The 24,844-nt window shown below is 37.4% G+C and overlaps 1 protein-coding gene across 3 annotated transcripts in view; it reads left to right on the top strand.

Moving 5' to 3' along the window:
* The window catches only part of ACAP2 (ArfGAP with coiled-coil, ankyrin repeat and PH domains 2), a 165,655-nt gene that overhangs the window by 53,295 nt on the left and 87,516 nt on the right, over positions 1-24,844 (top strand). For all 3 annotated transcript variants that reach the window (XM_081234334.1, XM_081234332.1, XM_081234333.1), the window contains exons 2-4: positions 10,569-10,626; positions 19,372-19,491; positions 20,288-20,341. In XM_081234334.1, the coding sequence (XP_081090460.1) occupies positions 10,569-10,626; positions 19,372-19,491; positions 20,288-20,341 (232 nt within the window). The remainder of the gene's footprint in view (positions 1-10,568; positions 10,627-19,371; positions 19,492-20,287; positions 20,342-24,844) is intronic.

The raw sequence follows: 24,844 nt of genomic DNA, 5'->3' as shown, positions 1-24,844 counted from the left end.
AACTATACTTCAATAAAAAAATAAAACAAAAACAAAAAAAAAGTTTATTTCTACACCAGGGGTGTGCAGTTATCTGGGTGGGGAGAGTTCTGTGTTTGTGCTTTTCATAGAGCTTTATTTAATTCACAGCCCAAAGTGATCACCATGTGATTAGAAATGTCTCAGTGTTAGTACTTGCTGCTAGATTTTTTTCCTATTCTAGTTTTATGTTTTTATTTTTAGTTAACTCTTTTGTGAGTTGATCTGTGATGCATGAATAGATAAAAGAATGAAGTTGTTATTATTAAAAATAAAGTTATTATTTAAAATAGAGTGACCCTAACAAAAAGGTCCTACTGTCTAGCACAGGGAACTATATTCAATATCCTGTGACAAACCATAATGGAAAATAATAGGAAAAAGAATATATATGTAACTGAATCACTTTGCTATACAGCAGAAATTAACACAGCATTGTAAATCAACTATACTTTAATAAAATTTAAAAAAATAAAGTGACTCTTCCCCTGAAATCTGGGCTTATTCAGTTTCTTAGGGTACAGCCAACCAGACCTGAGTCCTAAAAATTATTTTCTTGTACGTAGCTCATGTATGTAAAAGCGTTTTCATCCACGTTCTTGTATTTGATATTCATAGTAAAGAGTCAGTAAACTTTTTCCGTAAAGGACCAGATAGTAGTAAATATTTTAAGCTTTGTAGGCCATATAGTCTCTCTTCCAACTACTCAACTCTGCCATTAGGGCGTGCAAGCTGACATAGGCAATGTGTAAATGGATGAGCTTGACCGTGTGTCCATAAAACTTTATTTATGGACACTGGAATTCGAATTTAATATGGTTTTCATGTGTCATTAAATATTATTTTTCTTTTGTTTTTTTTCAGCCATTTAAAAATGCAAGAACCATTTTTAGCTCATGGGCTATGTGAAAACAGGTTACGGGCCAGATTGCCTGACAGGCTGTCATTTGCTAACCCCTGCTTATAATAATCCTGTGAGACTTAGCTGACTGCTTTCTGTTTTTTTGCCCTTTATTTTACCATCTTTTAACATTATTTTATATTATTCTTATTTTACTACTTAATCATGTGTTTTCTTTCATTGTTAATGTGTGTGTAACTTTTAAAATTTAATAATTTTAATTACATTTTAAGCTATGGAGTGTAGGGTCTATAATATTGTCCTCTTTAATGCCTTGCACATTTATAAAAATTATATGCTTAATAAATATATATATTTTAATAAATTTATTTATTTATTTTCGGCTGCGTTGTGTTTTTGTTGCTGTGCGTGGTCTTTTCTCTAGTTGCGGTGAGTGAGGGCAACTCTTCGTTGCGGTGCGCAGGCTTCTCACTGGTGGAGCACGGGCTCTAGGTGTGTGGGCCTAGTTGTGGCTCACGGGCTCTAAAGCGCAGGCTCAGTAGTTGTGGCGCACGGGCTTAGTTGCTCCGTGGCATGTGGGATCTTCCTGGACCAGGGCTCGAACCCGTGTCCCCTGCATTGGCAGGCGGATTCTTTTTTTTTTTTTTTTTTCGGTACGCGGGCCTCTCACTGTTGTGGCCTCTCCCGTTGTGGAGCATAGGCTCCGGACGTGCAGGCTCAGTGGCCATGACTCACAAGTTTCTATTAAACTATGTTTCTATTAAAATATGTTTAGTAGAAACCAATGATTAAATCAAATCTGAAGCTGACCATTTCAATGAATTTTCTTGAAGTTGAAGATTGAGTCAAGCTAAATTAAATGAAGGTTAAAAGTATAAATGGAGAGGTTTTAAATGTTTATAAATGGAGAGGGAATTCCCTGGTGGTCCGGTGGTTAGGACTCCGCGCTTCCACTGCTGGGGGCCCGGGTTTGATCCCTGGTCAGGGAACTAAGATCCCGCAAGACGTGCGGCATGGCCAACAACAAAAAAAGTATAAATGAAGAAAGTTTCTGAAATTGTGGAGTTTCTTTCTTGACTCAGCAAACATTTTGAGTCTCGATACTGCTACCAGGAGCTCGTACTAGTGAGAGAAGTGAACAGGGATAGAGCTTCTAAGAGGACCCACTTCCTAGGAAGGTGATGTCTGAACTTATTTCTTTTCCCCCTTTATTAGCTTTAAAAATTATTTAAAAACACATAGTCATTGAAAATATTAAAACAATCTAGAAGTATAAATCGTAAGAAGTGTAAATCCTTATTTTCACTTTCTGCCCTCTGATCCCCATTCTTCAAAGTTATAGTTAGCAGATTGGTAAATATGCTTCCAGATATTTTCTTATGCATATATGAATAGGCTCCCCACTCCACCGCCCCCAAGAAAACTGGGCTCACACTATATGTAATTTTGTAACTTGATTTTCCTCCCTGTGATGGTCTGTAATGTATATGTTTCCATCTCAGTAGAGACATTAATCTCATTTAAAAACCTCCTGCCTCACATAATAGGATGGAGTACCATCATTTATTTACATTATTTCTCATTGCTGGACATGTAGGTTTTAAACCTATTTACAAAAAATAGATATCCTTGTACTAATATGTTTGTTTTCTTTTGTGAATTAAGTTTTAAATGATGAGTAACATCATTTAACATCAGTAACATCATTTAACATCATTTAGGCAGGTGAAGAAAATGAGGATTAATGTGAAGGGGAAATGGTTTCTAGGCTAAGGGAACAATGTGTACCTTGAAAACTGCTGAAGAAAATGACAAACTTTTAGTTAGGGGAGAAGCATTTCTCTTTCTATGCTGTGGAAGTATAGCACCTCTTGTTTTCTTAACTGTGTGCTAGAGTATCTCATTTTATGGAATCGGCATTTCTTTATTTTATTTTATTTTATTTTTTATTTTTATTTTTATTTTTTTTGCGGTACGCGGGCCTCTCACTGCTGTGGCCTCTCCCGTTGCGGAGCACAGGCTCCGGACGCGCAGGCTCAGGGGCCATGGCTCACGGGCCTAGGCGCTCTGCGGCATGTGGGATCTTCCTGGACTGGGGCACAGAAACTAATAAAAAATAATAATATTTACGAAAAAAAATACATTGGAAACAAAACGCTGTCTTAAACAAGGGTCATAACATCTTTCTGAACTGTTTCTAAAAGTAAAAGCCTTTATTTTTGGTTGCCAAGGATGCTTTGCTGTTTGGTTACATGTGCTTTGTTGAATAGAAATATGAGTCTTTGTAAGGCTCAATTTTCAAAATTTCTTACTTGTTTTTAAAAACATATGCTTAATAGTTCTAATTAGTGTTATTTGAATAACAAGAATGTGTTGAGTAAATTAGCCTAATGTGTTGTCTCATTGCCTTCTTTTTTTTAAATTTATTTATTTTTTTTTTACATCTTTATTAGAGTATAATTGCTTTACAATGGTATGTTAGTTTCTGCTCAACAACACAGTGAATCAGCTATACATATACATATGTTCCCATATCTCTTCCCTCTTGCGTATCCCTCCCTCCCACCCTCCCTATCCCACCCCTCCAGGCAGTGACAAAGCACCGAGCTGATCTCCCTGTGCTATGTGGCTGCTTCCCACCAGCTATCTACCTTACGTTTGGTAGCGTATATATGTCCATGCCTCTCTCTCGCTTTGTCACAGCTTACCCTTCCCGCTCCCCATATCCTCAAGTCCATTCTCAAGTAGGTCTGTGTCTTTATTCCTGTCTTACTCCTAGGTTCTCCATGACATTTTTTTTCTTATATTCCATATATATTTGTTAGCATACGGTATTTGTCTTTCTCTTTCTGACTTACTTCACTCTGTATGACAGACTCTAGGTCTTTCCACCTCATTACAAATAGCTCAATTTCGTCTCTTTTTATGGCTGAGTAATATTCCATTGCATATATGTGCCACATCTTCTTTATCCATTCATCCGATGATGGACACTTAAGTTGTTTCCATCTCCGGGCTATTGTAAATAGAGCTGCAATGAACATTTTGGTACATGACTCTTTTTGAATTATTGTTTTCTCAGGGTATATGCCCAGTAGTGGGATTGCTGGGTCATATGGTAGTTCTATTTGTAGTTTTTTAAGGACCCTCCATACCGTTCTCCATAGTGGCTGTACCAATTCACATTCCCACCAGCAGTGCAAGAGTGTTCCCTTTTCTCCACACCCTCTCCAGTATTTATTGTTTCTAGATTTTTTGATGTTGACCATTCTGACTGGTGTGAGATGATATCTCATTGTAGTTTTGATTTGCATTTCTCTAATGATTAATGATGTTGAGTATTCTTTCATGTGTGTGTTGGCAGTCTGTATATCTTCTTTGGAGAAATATCTGTTTAGGTCTTTGCCTATTTTTGGATTGGGTTGTTTGTTTTTTGTTATTGAGCTGCATGAGCTGCATATAAATTTTGGAGATTAATCCTTTGTCAGTTGCTTCATTTGCAAATATTTTCTCCCCTTCGGAGGGTTGTCTTTTGGTCTTGTTTATGGTTTCCTTTGCTGTGCAAGAGCTTTGAAGTTTCATTAAGTCCCATTTGTTTATTTTTGTTTTTATTTCCATTTCTCTAGGAGGTGGGTCAAAAAGGATCTTGCTGTGATTTATGTCAGAGTGTTCTGCCTATGTTTTCCTCTAAGAGTTTGATAGTTTCTGGCCTTACATTTAGGTCTTTAATCCATTTTGAGCTTATTTTTGTGTATGGTGTTAGGGAGTGATCTAATTTCATACTTTGACATGTATCTGTCCAGTTTTCCCAGCACCACTTATTGAAGAGGCTGTCTTTTCTCCACTGTACATTCCTGCCTCCTTTACCAAAGATAAGGTGACCATATGTGCATGGGTTTATCTCTGGGCTTTCTATTCTGTTCCATTGATCTATCTTTCTGTTTTTGTGCTAGTACCATACTATCTTGATTACTGTAGCTTTGTAGTATAGTCTGAAGTCAGGGAGCCTGATTTCTCCAGCTCCATTTTTTGTTCTCAAGATTGCTTTGGCTCTTCTGAGTCTTTTGTGTTTCCATACAAATTGTGAAATTTTTTGTTCTAGTTCTGTGAAAAATGTCAGTGCAGTTTGATAGGGATTGCATTGAATCTGTAGATTGCTTTGGGTAGTAGAGTCATTTTCACAATATTGATTCTTCCAAACCAAGAACATGGTATATCTCTCCATCTATTTGTATCATCTTTAATTTCTTTCATCAGTGTCTTACAATTTTCTGCATACAGGTCTTTTGTCTCCTTAGGTAGGTTTATTCCTAGATATTTTATTCTTTTTGTTGCAGTGGTAAATGGGAGTGTTTTCTTGATTTCACTTTGAGATTTTTCATCATTAGTGTATAAGAATGCCAGAGATTTTTGTGCATTAATTTTGTATCCTGCTACTTTACCAAATTCATTGATTAGCTCTAGTAGTTTTCTGGTAGCATCTTTAGGATTCTCTATGTATAGTATCATGTCATCTGCAAACAGTGACAGCTTTACTTCTTCTCTTCCGATTTGGATTCCTTTTATTTCTTTTTCTTCTCTGATTGCCATGGCTAGAACTTTCAAAACTACGTTGAATAAGAGTGGTGAGAGTGGGCAACCTTGTCTTGTTCCTGATCTTAGTGGAAATGCTTTCAGTTTTTCACCACTGAGGATGATGTTGGCTTTGGGCTTGTCATACATGGCCTTTATTATGTTAAGGAAAGTTCCCTCTATGCCTACTTTCTGCAGGGTTTTTATCATAAATGGGTGTTGAATTTTGTTGCAAGCTTTCTCTGCATCGGTTGAGATGATCATATGGTTTTTCTCCTTCAATTTGTTAATATGGTGTATCACATTGATTGATACAAATAGATGGAGAGATATACCATGCTCCTGGATTGGAAGAATCAATATTGTGAAAATGACTCTACTACCCAAAGCAGTCTACAGATTCAATGCAATCCCTATCAAACTACCACTGGCATTTTTCACAGAACTAGAACAAAAAATTTCAAAATTTGTTTGGAAAAACAAAAGACCCCGAATAGCCAAAGCAATCTTGAGAACGAAAAACGGAGCTGGAGGAATCAGGCTCCCTGACTTCAGACTATACTACAAAGCTACAGTAATTAAGACAGTGTGGTACTGGCATAAAAACAAAGATAGATCAGTGGATCAGGATGGAAAGCCCAGAGATAAACCCACGCACATATGGCCAACTTATCTTTGATAAAGGAGGCAGGAATATACAGTGGAGAAAGGACAGCCTCTTCAATAAGTGGTGCTGGGAAAACTGGACAGGGACATGTAAAAGTTTGAGATTAGATCATTCCCTAACACCATACACAAAAATAAGCTCAAAATGGATGAAAGACTTAAATGTAAGGCCAGAAACTATCAAACTCTTAGAGGAAAACATAGGTAGAACACTCTATGACATAAATCACAGCAAGATCCTTTTTGACCCACCTCCTAGAGAAATGGAAATAAAAACAAAGATAAACAAATGGGACCTAATGAAACTTCAAAGCTTTTGCACAGCAAAGGAAACCATAAACAAGACCAAAAGACAACCCTCAGAATGGGAGAAAATATTTGCAAATGAAGCAACTGACAAAGGATTAATCTCCAAAATTCATAAACAGCTCATGCAGCTCAATAGCAAAAAAACAAACAACCCAATCCAAAAATGGGCAGAAGACTTAAATAGGCATTTCTCCAAAGAAGATATACAGACTGCCAACAAACACATGAAAGAATGCTCAACATCATTAATCATTAGAGAAATGCAAATCAAAACTACAATGAGATATCATCTCACACCAGTCAGAATGGCCATCATCAAGAAATCTAGAAACAATAAATGCTGGAGAGGGTGTGGAGAAAAGGGAACACTCTTGCACTCTTGGTGGGAATGTGAATTGGTACAGCCACTATGGAGAACAGTATGGAGGTTCCTTAAAAAACTAAAAATAGAACTACCATATGACCCAGCAATCCCACTACTGGGCATATACCCTGAGAAAACCATAATTCCAAAAGAGACATGTACCAAAATGTTCATTGCAGCTCTATTCACAATAGCCCGGAGCTGGAAACAACCTAAGTGTCCATCATTGGATGAATGGATAAAGAAGATGTGGCACATATATACAATGGAATATTACTCAGCCATAAAAAGAGACGAAACTGAGCTATTTGTAATGAGGTGGATAGACCCAGAGTCTGTCATACAGAGTGAAGTAAGTCAGAAAGAGAAAGACAAATACCGTATGCTAACACATATATACGGAATTAAAAAAAAAATGTCATGAAGAACCTAGGGGTAAAACGGGAATAAAGACACAGACCTACTTGAGAATGGACTTGAGGATATGGGGAGGGGGAAGGGTAAGCTGTGACAAAGCAAAAGAGAGGCATGGATATATATACACTACCAAACGTAAGGTGGATAGATAGTGGGAAGCAGCCGCAGAGCACAGGGAGATGAGCTCGGTGCTTTGTGACTGCCTGGAGGGGTGGGATGGGGAGGGTGGGAGGGAGGGAGATGCATGAGGGAAGGGATGTGGGAACAGATGTATATGTATGACTGATTCACTTTGTTATAAAGCAGAAACTAATAAAAAAAAATCTGAATGAGATCCTTGCTGGGTAGAGTAATCTTGGTTGCAGGTTTTTCTCCTTCATCACTTTACATATGTCCTGTCAGTCCCTTCTGGCTTGCAGAGTTTCTGCTGAAAGATCAGCAGTTAACCTTATGGGGATTCCCTTGTGTGTTATTTGTTGTTTTTCCCTTGCTGCTTTTAATATGTTTTCTTTGTATTTAATTTTTGACAGTTTGATTAATATGTGTCTTGGCGTATTTCTCCTTGGATTGATAAATCCTGTATGGGACTCTCTGTGCCTCCTGGACTTGATTAACTATTTCCTTTCCCATATTAGGGAAGTTTTCAACTATAATCTCTTCAAATATTTTCTCAGTCCCTTTCTTTTTCTCTTCTTTTTCTGGAACCCCTATAATTCGAATGTTGGTGCGTTTAATGTTGTCCCAGAGGTCTCTGAGACTGTGCTCAGTTCTTTTCATTCTTTTTTCTTTCTTCTGCTCTGTAGTAGTTATTTCCACTATTTTATCTTCCAGGTCACTTATCCATTCTTCTGCCTCAGTTATTCTGCTATTGGTCCCATCTAGAGTATTTTTAATTTCATTTATTGTGTTGTTCATCGTTGCTTGTTTCATCTTTAGTTCTTCTAGGTCCTTGTTCGTTTCTTGCATTTTGTCTATTCTATTACCAAGATTTTGGATCATCTTTACTATCATTATTCTGAATTCTTTTTCAGGTAGACTGCCTATTTCCTCTTCATTTGTTAGGTCTGGTGGGTTTTTATCTTGCTCCTTCAACTGCTGTGTGTTGTTCTGTCTTCTCATTTTGCTTATCTTACTGTGTTTGGGGTCTCCTTTTTGCAGGCTGCAGGTTCGTAGTTCCTGTTGTTTTTGGTGTCTGTCCCCAGTGGCTAAGGTTGGTTCAGTGGGTTGTGTAGGCTTCCTGGTGGAGGGGACTAGTGCCTGTATTCTGGTGGATGAGGCTGGATCTTGTGTTTCTGTTGAGCAGGTCCATGTCTGGTGGTGTGTTTTGGGGTGTCTGTGGACTATTATGATTTTAGGCAGCCTCTCTGCTAATGGGTGGCATTGTGTTCCTGTCTTGCTAGTTGTTTGGCATAGGGTGTCCAGCACTGTAGCTTGCTGGTAGTTGAATGAAGCTGGATGCTGGTGTTGAGATGAAGATCTCTGAGAGATTTTTGCCAGTTGATATTATGTGGAGCTGGGAGGTCTCTTGTGGACCAGTGTCCTGAAGTTGGCTCTCCCACCTCAGAGGTACAGCAGTGACTCCTGGCTGCAGCACCAAGAGTCTTTAATCCACACGGCTCAGAATAAAAGGGAGAAAAAGTAGAAAGAAAGAATTAGTAGAAGTAGAAAGAAAGAAAGAAAGAAAGAAAGAAAAAGAAGGAAGGGAGGGAAGGAAGGAAAAAAAAGAAAGAAAGAAGATAAAGTAAAATAAAATAAAGTAAGATAAAATAAAATAAAGTTATTAAATAAAAAATTATTAAGAAAAAAATAAAACCAAACCAACCAAACAAACAAACAAAAACCAGACAGATAGAACCCTAGGACAAATGGTGGAAGCAAAGCTATACAGACTAAATCTCACACAGAAGCATACCCATACACACTCACAAAAAGAGGAAAAGGGGAGAAAATCATAAATCTTGCTCTCAAAGTCTACCTCCTCAATTTGGGATGATTCGTTGTCTATTTATGTATTCCACAGATGCAGGGTACATCAAGTTGATTGTGGAGCTTTAATCCGCTGCTCCTGAGGCTGCTGGGAGAGATTTCCCTTTCTCTTCTTTGTTCTCACAGCTCCCAGGGCTCAGCTTTGGATTTGGCCCCGCCTCTGCGTGTAGGTCGCTGGAGGGCATCTGTTCTTTGCTTAGACAGGACAGGGTTAAAGGAACAGCCGCTTCGGGGACTCTGGCTCACTCAGGCCGGGGGGAGGGAAGAGTATGGAGTGCGGGGCGAGCCTGCGGCGGCAGAGGCTGGTGTGACGTTGCACCAGCCGGAGGCGCGCCGTGCGCTCTCCCGGGGAAGTAGTCCCTGGATCCCGGGACCCTGGCAGTGGCGGGCTGCACAGTCTCCCCGGAAGGGGGTGTGTTTAGTGACCTGTGCTCGCACACAGGCTTCGTGGTGGCGGCAGCAGCAGCCTTAGCGTCTCATGCCCGTCTCTGGGGTCCGCGCTTTTAGCTGCGGCTCGCACCTGTCTCTGGAGCTCCTTTAAGCAGCGCTCTTAATTCCCTCTCCTCGCGCACCAGGAAACAAAGAGGGAAGAAAAAGTCTCTTGCCTCTTTGGCAGGTCCAGACTTTTCCCCCCGGACTCCCTCCCGGCTAGCCATGGTGCACTAACCCCCTGCAGGCTGTGTTCTCGCTGCCAACCCCAGTCCTCTCCCTGCGCTCCGACTGCAGCCCGAGCCTCAGCTCCCAGCCCCGCCTGCCCCGGCGGGTGAGCAGACAAGCCTCTCGGGCTGGTGAGTGCCGGTCGGGACCGATCCTCTGTGCGGGAATCTCCCCGCTTTGCCCTCCGCACCCCTGTTGCTGTGCTCTCCTCCGCGGCTCCGAAGCTTTACCCCTCCGCCACCCACAGTCTCCGCCCGCGAAGGGGCTTCCTAGTGTGTGGAAACCTTTCCTCCTTCACAGATCCCTCCACTGGTGTAGGTCCCGTCCCTATCCTTTTGTCTCTGTTTATTCTTTTTTCTTTTGCCCTACGCAGGTACGTGGGGAGTTTCTTTCCTTTGGGAGGTCTGAGGTCTTCTGCCAGCGTTCAGTAGGTGTTCTTTAGGAGTATTTCTGGTGTATCTGTGGGGAGGAAGGTGATCTCCGCGTCTTGCTCTTCCTCCATCTTCCCCTCGTCCTCTCATTACCTTAAACAATAATTGTATTATGTGTTGTAATACATGGTTATGCAGTATTCATACTTTGTTCTAAGGGAGTTATTACTTTATGTGAAGTGTAATTTTTTAGCATTCATATCTATTTTTTTACTTGGAGTTATTTTTCAAGAGTAAAGTATATGTTTAAACACAAAGTAACTTACTTTATGTTTAATTTTTCTAGGGCTGCTTTGGAAGAAGTAGAAGGAGATGTGGCAGAATTGGAACTGAAACTTGATAAGGTAAATTTTACTTTAACTTTTTAAAACATTAATTCTTGTTTTGCATGATGATTTGTTCCTGTAACGCTAGATGGTTCAAGTGACTTCTTTTATCTCCGTGAGGGTAAATGCTAATGCTATCCCAATATTATGAAGAAGTTGAGGCTAGAGACATTGAGTAGTTTGTTGAAAATTTAGTCTAAGTGCCAGAGCAAGAATTTGAACCATGTCTGACTAGACATCTTTTATATTGTTGGACGGTTGTTTCCTTCTCCAGCAAAAAGATTGCAATCTTTTTTGATGCTTAATGGATATCATATGTAACCTAATCACTCTTGTTTATACATTTGGGTGTGGCCATGTTCAAATATAAAATTTTAAATACTCCTTCCATTTTTTACAGCTAATGCCAGAAATCCTGAATATGTATTTAATAATTGATATTAAATGGTCATATTCTATGCAAGGGTAAATGTACATTGATTCCTATTTTCTGTATTAATTATTGATAATCTTTTTTTTTTTGGCCTCTACCCAAGAAATGTTATCTGCTGTATAACAGTGAAATATGAGAATGAGTAAGACATGGCTTCTGATCTTAAGTAACCGTTGTTCATTGTTAAAATTTTTGGAGATAAATGTGTATATTTGAATACCTTCTCTGAAAATAATTTCCTATTTATGTAATTATTATTATAAATGGAATTGTTATGTAAAGCAGTTCTTCTCAAACCTTACTGTGCATAGGAATATGTGGGGTTCTGGTGAAAATGGGGATCTAGATTCAGTAAGTCTTGGTATCTGAGAGTCTGTGTTTCTAACCAGATTTTAGGTGATACCAGTGCTGTTATTCGATAGACTGCATTCTGAATAACAAGGATATAAAATATATTAATTAGACTGATGGTTTTCACATGTTTTGAAATCATGAAATATATTTATATAATGTAAATAGTATAGAAACTATATAAAGCAGTAGTTATTAGTTATATATGTAAAACACAATAATTTTAGAAAATGTGTAGTAATAAGTTATTTTTGTGCAGTACTCTGTAGTTTTCAAAGCACTTTGATATATAGTATGTTTTTGGATTTTTACAATAATCCTGTGAGGTGGGTAGGACAAGTGGATTATTTCCATTTTATAGATGAGGGTCCCACAGCCCAGAAAGTGAAGAGGACTTGCTTCAAATCACAGAGTTAGAAAAGGCAGAACCAGGGTTAGAATCCATCTGTTTTATTCTTAGTTCAGTGCTCTTCTTGTGCACCACTGTACTCCTGGATCCATGTTGAGGGAGCACATGCCACTTGGAAATTTTCTGAGGAACACTAGCAAGCTTCCAGGCAAGTGTTTTTAAAAACTAATGTTAGAATTTTTTGTAAGGATATTATTTTCAAGAACTTTATTTTCTATTTAAAATTATATATATGGGATCATTGTTGTTGTTGTTATTATTATTATTTTCCCCTGAGTATTACATTTATTTTTAAGGACTCTGTGAAACAAAGTTTTTTTTTTTTTTTTTTTCTTTTTGCGGTATGCGGGCCTCTCACTGTTGTGGCCTCTCCCGTTGCGGAGCACAGGCTCCGGACGCGCAGGCCCAGCGGCCATGGCTCACGGGCCCAGCCGCTCCGCGGCATATGGGATCCTCCCAGACCGGGGCACGAACCCGTATCCCCTGCATCGGCAGGCGGACTCTCAACCACTGCGCCACCAGGGAGGCCCGAAACAAAGTTTTTAAACCCTTAAGGTAGGCAGCACAAGATGTAGTTTTGATTTTCTGGTAGGTTTATGAGAGAGTATATAGAAGGAGAAGGCTTTTTAAAGAATCACAGAGTAGTACAATAAGGATATCTATTTTCTTTGGGCAGAACTGCATCTAAATCAAACAAAACACTTTGTGTCGGGGGGACCTCAAAATTTAAAGTACCTAAACAGAATCATCTTACAATATTTTTGTTAATGATTTGCTTTTATGAGCAGCGATCTCCCCCCCCCCTTTATATCACTTGGTTGCAGTTGAGAGACTGGTAGAATCTTAAAACCAAAAGATTCAAATCTAAACCAAGTTGTCACAGTATTGGCATTCAGTACTAAGAACCCTAAATCCTTTCTAGAGTCCATATTACCCGAAGGGCTACTCAGGGCATCATGGAAGCTTTGGCATCTTTTAAAATATCATCTTCCACCCGAATAGAATTTCCATAGTTACTTTTATATTTCTCTAGTTTAAGATCTTAATCCCTTATACAATGTCCCTTTACCAAATTCTTAAGCTATTACTGATCATTTTTACTTTAGAATTATGAGGAGTTACAATTAAAGAAGAGAGCCTGTGAGGAGCAAGAAATGGTTGTTATTGAAGGAGGTGGCATTGAAGGACTTGTGGAGGGGAGGGGTTGCCTAAAACTAGTTTACTGATTTCATAACTTTTTGCAGGGCCAGTTGTACCTGTAATATTGCAAATCATGGCAGCATCAGGTTTAACTAGCTTGATGACCTAGCTTCTATTTATTTTGCTTATAATGTATGCCACCAGTAGTTACACTCTTTCTGATGAGTAATGCTCCATGAATGAACTAGGTCCAATTATTTATCCATTCTGCCAGGTATTCTGGCATTGGCAATACACAGAGCATCATAGTGGCCATCTAGATATAATTTCTGTATCTATTGCATCTGCTCACTGGAATGCTTGTTCCTTGTTTGTTAAGCAGATACCCTTTAAATCACAGCTCAGGTACTACCAAACTTAGGTTCTTTTTCAGGTATTGCATTATTTCTTGCATTTTTACATTTTAAAATTGTACTGCCATTTAAATTATCATAATATTATTGTAATTTTTGGTTTGTAGCGTAGTCTAGTAATTAAGAGCACAAAGCCTGGAGCAAGGCTTTACCACTTACTAAGCTGTATGGCCTTGGGCAAGTTCCTAAACCTTCCTATGTCTCAGTTTCTTCATCTCCAAAATGGGGAAAATAAGAGTATCTATTATAAGGTTATTATGTGAATGAGATGTGTTAATACATGTTAAGTGCTTTGACACATGGTAAGTTCTAAATAAAATGTTAATGATGATGGTGTCTTTTCAACAAACTCTTAGAGCTCCTTGAAGACAGATTGTCTTTAGCAGGGAAAAAGCCCTCATTTTACTCTTAGGTAAAAATCTTCCCTCTTTGTAGGCTTATGTTATTTAGTATAGTTGTCATCGCTGTCATCTAATAAGGACTTTGACAGCTGGCAAAGTATCTATCTATCTATCACCCAGTCCATCCTTCCCCCTGAATAGCTGCAGTGTATTTGTGCTTCAGCTATATGACATTTTCATTTTCCCTCCAACGCCTGCGATAGTGACCTTTATTCTAATTCTGATACCTGTTTTCCTGGCCATATGCTGTGCCTTGTTGCTCAGAGTTGTAACCTCTGAAACTGTGGAATGCTCATTGATATCTTACTTTCTGATGTGAGTCTCCAGTCTTTCCAGTTCTTATCTTGGACTCCTCCTGCTTCTGTTTTTCAAGCTTATCTAGATCTCTAGTCTTTCAGTCTATCCACTTCCAATATTTCAGATCCCTTTTTTATTCACTATATATTTCTTAAAATAATTTTTTTAATTGAGATAAAATTCACCTAACATAAAAACCACCATTTTAAAGTGTACAACTCAGTGGTTTTAGCATATTCACAATGTGAATATACTACTTAATTCCATTACCGTGATAAGAAACTCTGTACCTGTTAGCAGTCACTTCCAGTTTCCCTCTCCCTATATCCTCTGGCTAATTTACTTTCTGTCTCTGTGGATTTGCCTGTTCTGGACATTTCATATAAGTGGAATCATACAGTATTTGACCTTTTGTGACTGGCTTCTTTCACTTAGCATAATGTTTTTAAAGTTCATCCGTCTATGTTGTAATATTGCCAGTATTTCCTTTTTTATGGCTGAATAATATGCCGTTGTATGGATATACCATATATTGTTTATCCATTCATCAGTTAATGGACATTTGGATTGTTTCCACTTTTTGGCTATTATGTATAATTCTGCTGTGAACCCTTCCAGTCTACTCTTAACTTATCACATCATTATTTCTCTTCTGGAGACCTTCATTTCCTTTCCATAACACCTACTCTGCAGAATTCTGACTATATTTGTCTAACCATCTATATCCTCTGTCCCTTATCTGGGCTATAAAGCCCTACAGGAGAAGTTACACAATTGTTTGGTGAAACTAATGGGTGGAGCTACACATACCTGGGATTCATGATGCAAAGCAATTTTTCCGAGACTCAATTAGGTTATCTTACTATCTTTAACATCTCTTATATTTCACTGTTTTCTCAAGATTTACCACCTTGCTCTTCAATCTTAGTAGAGGAACTTGTCTCTTACTTCCTTTTTGTGGGAACACCTTTATTTCTTGCTTTTAATCTAGAAACTTAACAGAATCTGTCCTTATTTCATTTTTTTCCCATTTGATAAAAATATCCCTTTTCCTATGTAATTCCAAACTCTAACTTCTCAGGACTTTGCTTTAGCCATCTCTCTCCTTTTCCTTCTCTACCACCTCATTATTTTAAGTAAACAAAAACGTTTGTTTCTCTTGAATCAAAACAAAACGAGAAAAATCTCATCTCTGACAAGGAATTGCAAATCTTTATCAAGTAATTACCATGTGCCAGTAACAGTTTGTGCTAAGATCTTTAAGTGCATTATCTTAACTCCTATAGTAACCCTCTGTGGTTTGATACCATTGTCATTGTGTCATACAGGAGAACCTGAAGCTTCTTGAGGTTGAGATCTCTCTGAATCACTTAGAGCATTAAGTTTGGCAGCAGAATTTGAACCTAAGCCAACTGAGCCTATAAACCTGTTTTTAACCATAATTTTCTACTACCAACCTGTCTCTCTGTTTCTGTTTTTATGGAAACTTTCAATTTAATCATTTTTGAATTATTTAATTTGTTGAATAAGCCATATCACACATGTGGTACAAAATTCAAAGGTACAAAAGTGTATCTAGTGAAAAATTAGTCATCATCTAATCTGTATCCCAGAGGAGTACACTGACCTAGTTTCTTGTGTGGTCTTCCAGAAATCTCTGAAGCATGTGAAAGATTATATGTATTTGTACTCTTCTCTCCCCACTCCAACAAAGATATTAGCATTGTTCTACATTTTGCTTTCTTAAAATATATAATTTAGATTTTGTTCCTTATTGTTAATTATAGAGCTGCCCCATTCTTTTTAATGGCTGATTGTGTCTCATTTTATGGATATATCATAATTTATATATCCAGTTGCCTACAGTTGGATACTTAGATTGCTACCAGTGTTTTATTGCGGCTGCAATGAATGACTTTACATGTGTGTCATGTGCCTTATGTGCAAATATATCTGTATGGTACATTTCTAAAAGTGAAATTACTACATTAGAGGGCATGTATGTTTAAAATTTTTACAGCTCTTGCTAAGTTGCCTTTCATAGAAATTGTACCAGTTTACATTCCCACCAGCAGTGTGCGAGAGTGCCTATTTCCCCATACCTACCTTCTCTAAAACAGCATGTTATCACATTTTTTGACCTTTGCTCTTCTATAAAAAATAGTAATTTACCTTTCTTTTATTATGAGTGAGGTTGAATTTCTTTTCATGGACATAGGTATATTTGAATTTTCTTTTCTGGGAATTACCTGTACATGTCTGTCAGCCATTTTTTTTTCTAGTGGCTGGTTGGATTTTCAAAAATGAGTTGTATACCCTTTCTTGTAGTAGGGAAATTAGTCCCTTGTGATTTGTTGCTAATATTGTTTTCCAATATTGTCATTTGTCTTTTGACTAAGTTTTTTTTTTCCCTTATCTAAATGTTTTATTGTTATGTATTTGAATTGATTAGTTTCTTCTATGGCTTTTGAGTTTTGCATCCTTTTCAGAAAGACTTTTCCTACTTTGAGATTATAAAAAATACCACCTCCTGTTTTCTCTTGGCTTTCTGATTTAATGTTTTATGTTTAAATATTTATTCCATCTGAAATTAATTTGGGGGTTTGGAATGCAACTTAGTTTCTTTCTTTTTTTAGATGGCTTTAGATGGCTATCCAGTGTCCTTGTGTCATTTATTGGATAATTTTTTACCCCCCTGGCTGGAGTGTGTATCTGCTTCTTTACTCTGTATTATCTTTCATTAACCAATTTGTCTATTCACATCCATTACCAGATGTAATTTTAATTACTGCACCTGTATATTTTAATGTGGGGCTAATGTCTCCACCTCATTACTCTTTTTCAATTTTTTTTGATGCCCTTGCATGTTGGTTACTCATATGAATTTTAGAATTAGTTTTTTTGGTTGTTAAGATATCTTTTTTTTTTTTTTTTTGAAATAGCGAACTATTTGAAGGGCTAGTCTCTGCCAGCATTTCTCATAGTGGGTTTTGTGGAACATTGGTCCTATGAGGATGCTTCCTCTAAAGAGAATTCAATGTCAGATAATTTTGAGAAATGCTACCTATTATATACTTCCTTTCTAGGATTCATAATACACATTAATATATCAAAAGCTCTTACAAATTTAGTAATAAAGAAATCTGTCTAACTTGACAAAATGAGTTTCCCAGACTTATTTGATCACAGAATCCTTATTTTGGTATTGAATGTTCCCCTGGGATATTCTATAGAATATATATTGATGAAGAATTGACCTCTCATTATGTCTTCTTCATCTACAGTTCATAACTCACTGTAATCTGGCTACAGCCCCCCAGTTTCTCTTAAAACTATTCTTGCTAGGGATGCTGGTGACTATCACCAACTCAACAAACTTTTTTTTAAGTGATTTTAAAACTTGACCTTTATGGATTTTCAACCTATTCATCATCCATCTTTTGATACTTTGTTCTTTCTTGACGTTGATGAAACTAATCTGTTGCTTTTCCTCCTACCTTTCCCTTTTCCTTTTTAGTCTCCTTTGTGGGGTCCTCACTGTACACACTGTGACCCCTGCTTTTTATCTAGGCTGTAGCATTGTAGCACTGATACTTTATTTGCTGCTGACTCCTGTATGTGTATCTACAGTACACTTCTCTCTTTTGAGCTTTAAATATCTATTTTCACTTGGGTTTGATAGACTTTCCACTTGGCTTATTTCACAGACCCATCTAGCTCAGGCCTACCTCACAGGCCCAGCGCTGTTAAGACAAGTCTTTGCTGGACAGTATAGTAGCAGATATAGCCCTCAGCAAGCAGAGCTCAGGCTGGATTTCATCCCCTGTTTTTCCCTTTGGTAGGACATCATCTGCATAATTGTACTTCGGTACTCAACTAATTTCTAAATTTGTCTCCTCTCTTCTCTCCCTGCTTACTGCCTTAATTCAGGCTCTCTTAGTTTTTGGTCTAATCTCCTTATCTTTATTCTTTCTACTTCTGTATCTTACTTTTTCTTCTTTTAGGTCATCATTCTAAAATGCAACTCTGGTCAACTCACCCATTCGATGTCTTTATTGTTTTCCATTTCCTTTCGTATAAAATGTGAACACCTTAGCTTTGCACACAAGGCTTTTCCTGATCTGGCCCTTGCATACATTTTCACACTGTGCTAAGCTACTTAGTGCCCCTGGTTTGCCCTGCCATCTAAGCTTCAGAGCCTTAGAACATGCTTTTCCTAGAGAAGTGTCTTCTTATTACCCTTATCTGATTGGCTAATTCCTGTTGGTGTTCAGGGCTTTTCTCAAGTGTTACCTTTTCCAGGAACCCTTCCTTGATCCCCATAACCCTCATTACACGTTCCTCCTTTGTTCCCTCTTGCGTGGTTTTGATGAGTGTAGCAGTTGTACTTGTGCTAAATAGAATTTATCTGCTTTTTGAATGGTTAGAATTAGAACAGAGATTATGTTTTTCACTTCTGTTCCTCCGGGTCCCAGGGTAACAGTTTTAAATTACACTCATGAGATCCTTGAGCTGTCTTCTAAAGTTTCTTGAGCTCTTTATCCTCTTCTTGGTGGCCCCTCTTCCCACCCTCTCATTACCCTTCCTTCATCTAGAGCATGTCCACTTTTATCTTTTTTAATATTTGATTTTCACCCAAGATTTTGTTTGCTTAAAGAAAATGTTCTGTATCTGAGTGAACTAAAGAAAGAAACAAGGAAGGGATAGAAAAAAAAAAGAAAAGAAATGAAAGGGAAAGAGAAAGATTGAAAAAAAGAAAGAAGAAAGGAGGGGACAGGAGAAGAGAGAGAGAAGCTCTGTTCTAAGATTTAGCACAATGCCTAGATGGTAGGCATTAGAGAAATATGGTTGATTAAGCAATTCTGCTTTGATAGTCTGATATTAAAATGACCTGCATGACTAACCCACCATACCAGTTTACTTCCCTTTCCTCCACCATACCATAGTTGTGTTTTTAAAAAATCTTTTATCATACTGCTTGCTCTGCCTAAAGTTTCCTTTCCTTCCTTCCAAGGGGTGCTTAATACATTTTTATGGAGTTAATTTATGGGATTGAATTTAACTTGATAAAACGATTGGTTGTTGTTGTTATCAGACAGCCTCTACATCCTGAAAGGTCAACTTTTTTTGGTACAGTTCTCTTATGAATTTACTTTTTAAGCCAAAGGAAAAAACACAATTTTCATTTAGTCTATTTTGGGTTTATTGATGAACTATGATTTGTCTTAACTAGGCTAACTCATGTGGTTAATGCTAGCACTTGTTTGATTAAGTAATTTGTAAAATTATTTTCAATGATATGATGTTTTTCTTTTTCAGCTTGTGAAGCTATGTATTGCAATGATTGATACTGGAAAAGCCTTTTGTGTTGCAAATAAACAGTTCATGAATGGGATTCGAGACCTGGCACAGTATTCTAGCAATGATGCTGTAGTTGAGGTTAGTATTATTACATTTAGTTAAAATGGTAAATGAAACAAGATGTTAGAGAATTATGCATCCATTTACCTTATTAATAGTAGTAGTGGTCCTTAAAATTAGAAGTTGAAAAGCTATCACCTGTTGGTGCTATCTGATATAATCCTGTTTTCTGGGACAGTTAGAAGGTGATGGTTGATTTGCATTGTGGATATAAGTTTACTATACTTGCTGCTAGGTGAACTGAAGCATCTACAAGGGGACCTGAGCAGTGAGAGTAGGATCATGCTTATTAGTAGCTGTTTATCGGGGCAAGCAGAGAGCATTAACCCAAGACGAGTATCTAACTATACATTTTTGGGGCTGCATAGGAAAGTTCTGCTCAGCTAGCTATGCTGTGTTAGCTTAGACCCCTTGCTATACTATGTGGTATTATGACATTTCTTTTATGAAGAATAATAGCTGGTACAGAAATGGTTGTAATTTGATGATTATGTGATCCATAGATGCCTAAATGGACAGTCTTGATATACTCAACTTTACCTTAGGTTTACTGGGTCATTTCGATTTGCTAGTATAATAGTATTGATAGGGCAGGCTAATTCTTGGACTGTTCTAGGGTTTTATGTTACTACATGTAGACTTGACCTCTCTGCAGAGCATGCCTGAGAGGTAGTGAGATTGTCCTAGTGAGAAATAAATGTTACTGTTTACAGTGTAACTTGATCTTTCTGTCAGAAATGCTGAAGTAACATTTTTGTGGCCTATATTAGTAGCTCTTAAATGACTTGGTTTTCTTTTGATTTCTTTCTCATAGACAAGTTTGACCAAATTTTCTGACAGTCTTCAAGAAATGATAAATTTTCACACAGTAAGTGTTTAGTAAATAGGTGTTATTATGACCATGTTCATGTTTTAGTACTTTTCTTTGGTGGCAGTATTTTATAAAATTACTTAAGTTGGAAAATGAATGACTTTGATTTGTCAACAACTTTTTAGTTGTGTGGATCTAAAATTGTGTGTGTGTGAGAGAGAGACAGAGAGGGAGAAAGTATAGATGTGTATTATTTCCCATTCTATAATAGTGAACTTTAATTTCAGTGAAGTACACACCCATAAAAGTTAATTTTTTTCCTTTAAGTTGTGCCTTTATAAGTTTTTAAGCAATTTCAAGAAGAAAGACGTACAAGTCATCATTCTAAAATTAGCTATTTCTTTTAAGATACGAATATATCCCCTTTGAGGACAGATCTTCAAGAATGAGGGATATGTAGTACTTTTGGAATGTCGTGAAATTCCTTTATAAGTTTTGTAAAAGTTTACTGAAAATATGTGGGATCTTTTAGTTGCGGCGTGTGGAATCTTTAGTTGCGGCATGTGGGATCTAGTTCTCTGACCAGGAATTGAACCCAGGCCCCCTGCACTGGGAGTGTGGAGTCTTAGCCACTGGACCACCAGGGAAGTCCCTCATTGTGGTTTTTTTTTTTTTTTTTTTTTTAATTATTTATTTATTTATTTATTTATTCATTTATTTATGGCTGTGTTGGGTCTTCGTTTCTGTGTGAGGGCTTTCTCTAGTTGCGGCAAGTGGGGGCCACTCCTCATCGCGGTGCGCGGGCCTCTCACTATCGTGGCCTCTCATTGCGGAGCACAGGCTCCAGGCGCGCAGGCTCAGTATTTGTGGCTCACGGGGCTAGTTGCTCCACGGCATGTGGGATCTTCCCAGACCAGGGCTCGAACCCGTGTCCCCTGCATTGGCAGGCAGATTCTCAACCACTGCGCCACCAGGGAAGCCCCCTCATTGTGGTTTTGATTTGCATTTCCCTAATGACCAATCTGGTTGAGCATCTTTTCATCTGCTTATTGGCCATCTGTGTATTTTCTTCTGCCATTGTTACCATTGTTGTCCACTTAAGTCCTTTGCCCATTTAAAATGTTTTTTACTTGAATTCTTTATATATTCTGGATATTACACCCTTATCAGATATATGATATATAAATAATTTTTCCTATTCTGTAAGTAGTCTTTTTATTTTCTTGATAATGTCATTTGATGCATAAAAGTTTTAATTTCTTTTATTGAAGTATAGTTAATTTACAGTGTTGTGTTTCAAGTGTACAGCAAAGTGATTCATTTATACATATATATATATTCTTTTTCAGATTCCTTTCCGTTATAGGTTATTACAAGATACTGAGTATAGTTTTCTGCACTATACATTAGGTCCTTATTGTTTACCTATTTTATATATAGTAGACTGTATTATGTTAATACCAAACTGCTATCCTCCCTCTCCCCACCCCCACTATCCCCTTTGGTAACCAGAAGTTTGTGTTCTGTGTCTGTGAGTCTATTTCTGTTTTGTTAATAAGTTCATTTGTATCATTTTTTTAGCTTCTACATATAAGTGATATCCTATGATATTTGTCTTTCTCTGTTTTACTTCACTTGATAATCTCTAGGTCCATCCATGTTGCTGCAAATGGCATTGTTTCATTCTTTTTAGTGGCTGAGTAGTATTCTGGTGTGTGTGTGTGTGTGTGTGCATATATATATACACACACACACACACCCCACATCTTCTTTATTCATTTCTCTGTTAATGGATATTTAGGTTGCTTCCATGTCTTGGCTATTGTAAATAGTGCTGCTATGAACATTGGGGTGCATGTATCTTTTCAAATCAGAGTTTTCTCCAGAAATATGCCCAGAAGGGGGATTGCTGGATCATATGGCAACTCTATTTTTAGTTTTTTAAGGAAACTCCATACTGTTCTCGATAATGACGCACCAATTTACATTCCTACCAACAGTGTAGGAGGGTTTCTTTTTCTCCACACCCTCTCCAGCATTTATTATTTGTAGACTTTTTGATGGTGCCCATTCTGACCACAGTGAGGTGATACCTCATTTGTAGTTTTGATTTGTATTTCACAGTAATTAGCAGTGTTGAGCATCTTTTCATGTGCCTCTTGACCATCTGTATGTCTTCTTTGGAGAAATGTCTATTTAGGTCTTCTGCCCATTTTTTTCTTTTTACTGGGTTGTTTGTTTTTTTGATATTGAGCTGTTTGTATATTTTGGAAATTAATCCCTTGTTGGTCACAACATTTGCAAATATTTTCTCCCATTCGGTAGGTTGTCTTTTCACTTTGCCTCCTTGGGTAGGTTTATTCCTAGGTATTTTATTCTTTTTTGATGTGATGGTAAATGGGATTGTTTTCTTAATTTCTCTTTCTGATATTTGGTTGTTATTGTATAGAAATGCAACAGATTTCTGTATGTTAATTTTGTATCCTGCAACTTTACTGAATTCATTGATGAGCTCTATTAGTTTTCTGGTAACATCTTTAGGATTTTCTGTGTAGAGCATCATGTCATCTGCAAACAGTGACAGTTTTACTTCTTCTTTTCCAACTTGGATTCCTTTTATTTCTTTTCCTTCTCTTAATTGCTGTGGCTAGGACTTCCAAAATTATGTTGAATAAAAGTGGCGAGAGTGGGCATCCTTGTCTTGTTTGTGATCTTAGAGGAAATGCTTTCAGCTTTTCATCATTGAGTATGATGTTAGCTGTAGGTTTGTCATATATGACCTTTATTATGTTGAGGTAGGTTCCCTTTGTGCCCAGTTTCTGAAGTTTTTATCATAAATGGATGCTGAATTTTATCAAAAGCTTTTTCTGCATCTATTGAGATGATCATATGGTTTTTATTCCTCAACTTGTTAATGTGGTGTATCACACTGATTGATTTGCAGATATTGAAAAGTCCTTGCATCCCTGGAATAAATCCCACTTGATCATGGTGTATGATCCTTTTAATGTATTGTTGGATTCAGTTTGCTGATATTTTGTTGAGGATTTTTGCATTGTGTTCATCAGTGATATTGGCCTATACTTTTCTTTTTTGATATCTTTGTCTGGTTTTGGTATCAGGGTGACGGTGACCTCATAGAATGAGTTTGGGAATGTTCCTTCCTCTGCAATATTTTGGAATAGTTTCAGAAGGATAGGTGTTAACTCTTCTTTAAATGTTTGGTAGAATTTACCTGTGAAACCATTTTGTTCTGGACTTTTACTTCTTGGGAGTTTTTAAATTACTGATTCAATTTAAGTACTGGTAGTTGGTCTGTTCTATTTCCTCCTGGTTCAGTCTTGGGAGAGTGTACCTTTCTAAGAATTTGTCCATTTCTTCTAGGTTGTCCATTTTATTGGTATATAATTGCTCATAGTATTCTCCCTATGATCCTTTGTATTTCTGTGGCGTCGGTTGTAACTTCTCCTTTTTCATTTCTGATTTTATTGATTTGGGCCCTCTCCCTTCTTTTCTTGATGACTCTGGCTAAAGGTTTATCGGTTTTGTTTATCTTTTCAGAGAACCAGCTTTTAGTTTCATTGATCTTTCTATTGTTTTTTTAGTCTCTATTTCATTTATTTCTGCTGTGATCTTTGTGATTTCTTTTCTTTTACTAAGTTTGGATTTTGTTTGTTCTTCTTTCTCTAGTTGCTTTATACGTAAGATTAGGTTGTTTGTTTGAGATTTTTCTTGTTTCCTGAGGTAGAATTGTATTGCTATAATCTTCCCTCTTAGAACTGCTTTTGCTGCATCCCATAGGTTTTGGGTAGTTGGGTTTTTTTGTTTTCATTAGTCTCCAGGCATTTTAAAATTTCCTCTTTGATTTCTTCAGTGATCCATTGGTTGTTTAGTAGCATATTGTTTAGCCTCCATGTGTTTGTGTTTTTTGAAGTTTTTCTTCTTGTAGTTGATTTCTAGCCTGATAGCCCTGTGGTCAGAAAAGATATTTGATATGATTTCAGTTTTCTTAAATTTACTGAGGCTTGCTACATGGCCCAGCATGTGATCTGTTTTGGAGAATGTTCCATGTGCCCTTGAAAAGAATGTGTTCTGCAGCTTTTGGATGGAATACTCTATAAATATCAATTAAGTCTGTCTGGTCTATATGTCATTTAAGTCCTGTATTGCTTCATTGATTTTCTGTCTAGATAATCAGTCCATTGATGTAAGTGGGGTGTTAAAGTCCCCCACTATTATTGTGTTAATGTCAATTTCTCCTTTTGTGTCTGTTAACATTTGCCTTATATATTGAGGTGCTCCTATGTTAGGTGCATATATATTTACAATTATATCTTCTTCTTGGATTGATCCTTTGATCATTATGTAGTGTCCTTCTCTGTCTCTTGTAACAGTCTTTATTTTAAAGTCTACTTTGTCTGATATAAGTATTGCAACTCCAGCTTTCTTTTGATTTCCATTTGCCTGGAATACCTTTTTCCATTCCCTTACTTTCAGTCTGTATGTGTCTCCAGATCTGAAGTGAGTCTCTTGTAGGCAGCAAATACACGGGTCTTTTTT

This window comes from Mesoplodon bidens, assembly GCF_964165515.1.
Source record: "Mesoplodon bidens genome assembly, chromosome: 5".
In the NCBI taxonomy this organism is placed as follows: Eukaryota; Metazoa; Chordata; class Mammalia; order Artiodactyla; family Ziphiidae; genus Mesoplodon; species Mesoplodon bidens.
The sequence above is the reverse complement of the archived record's forward strand: the minus strand, read 5'-3'. Positions and strand labels throughout refer to the sequence as shown.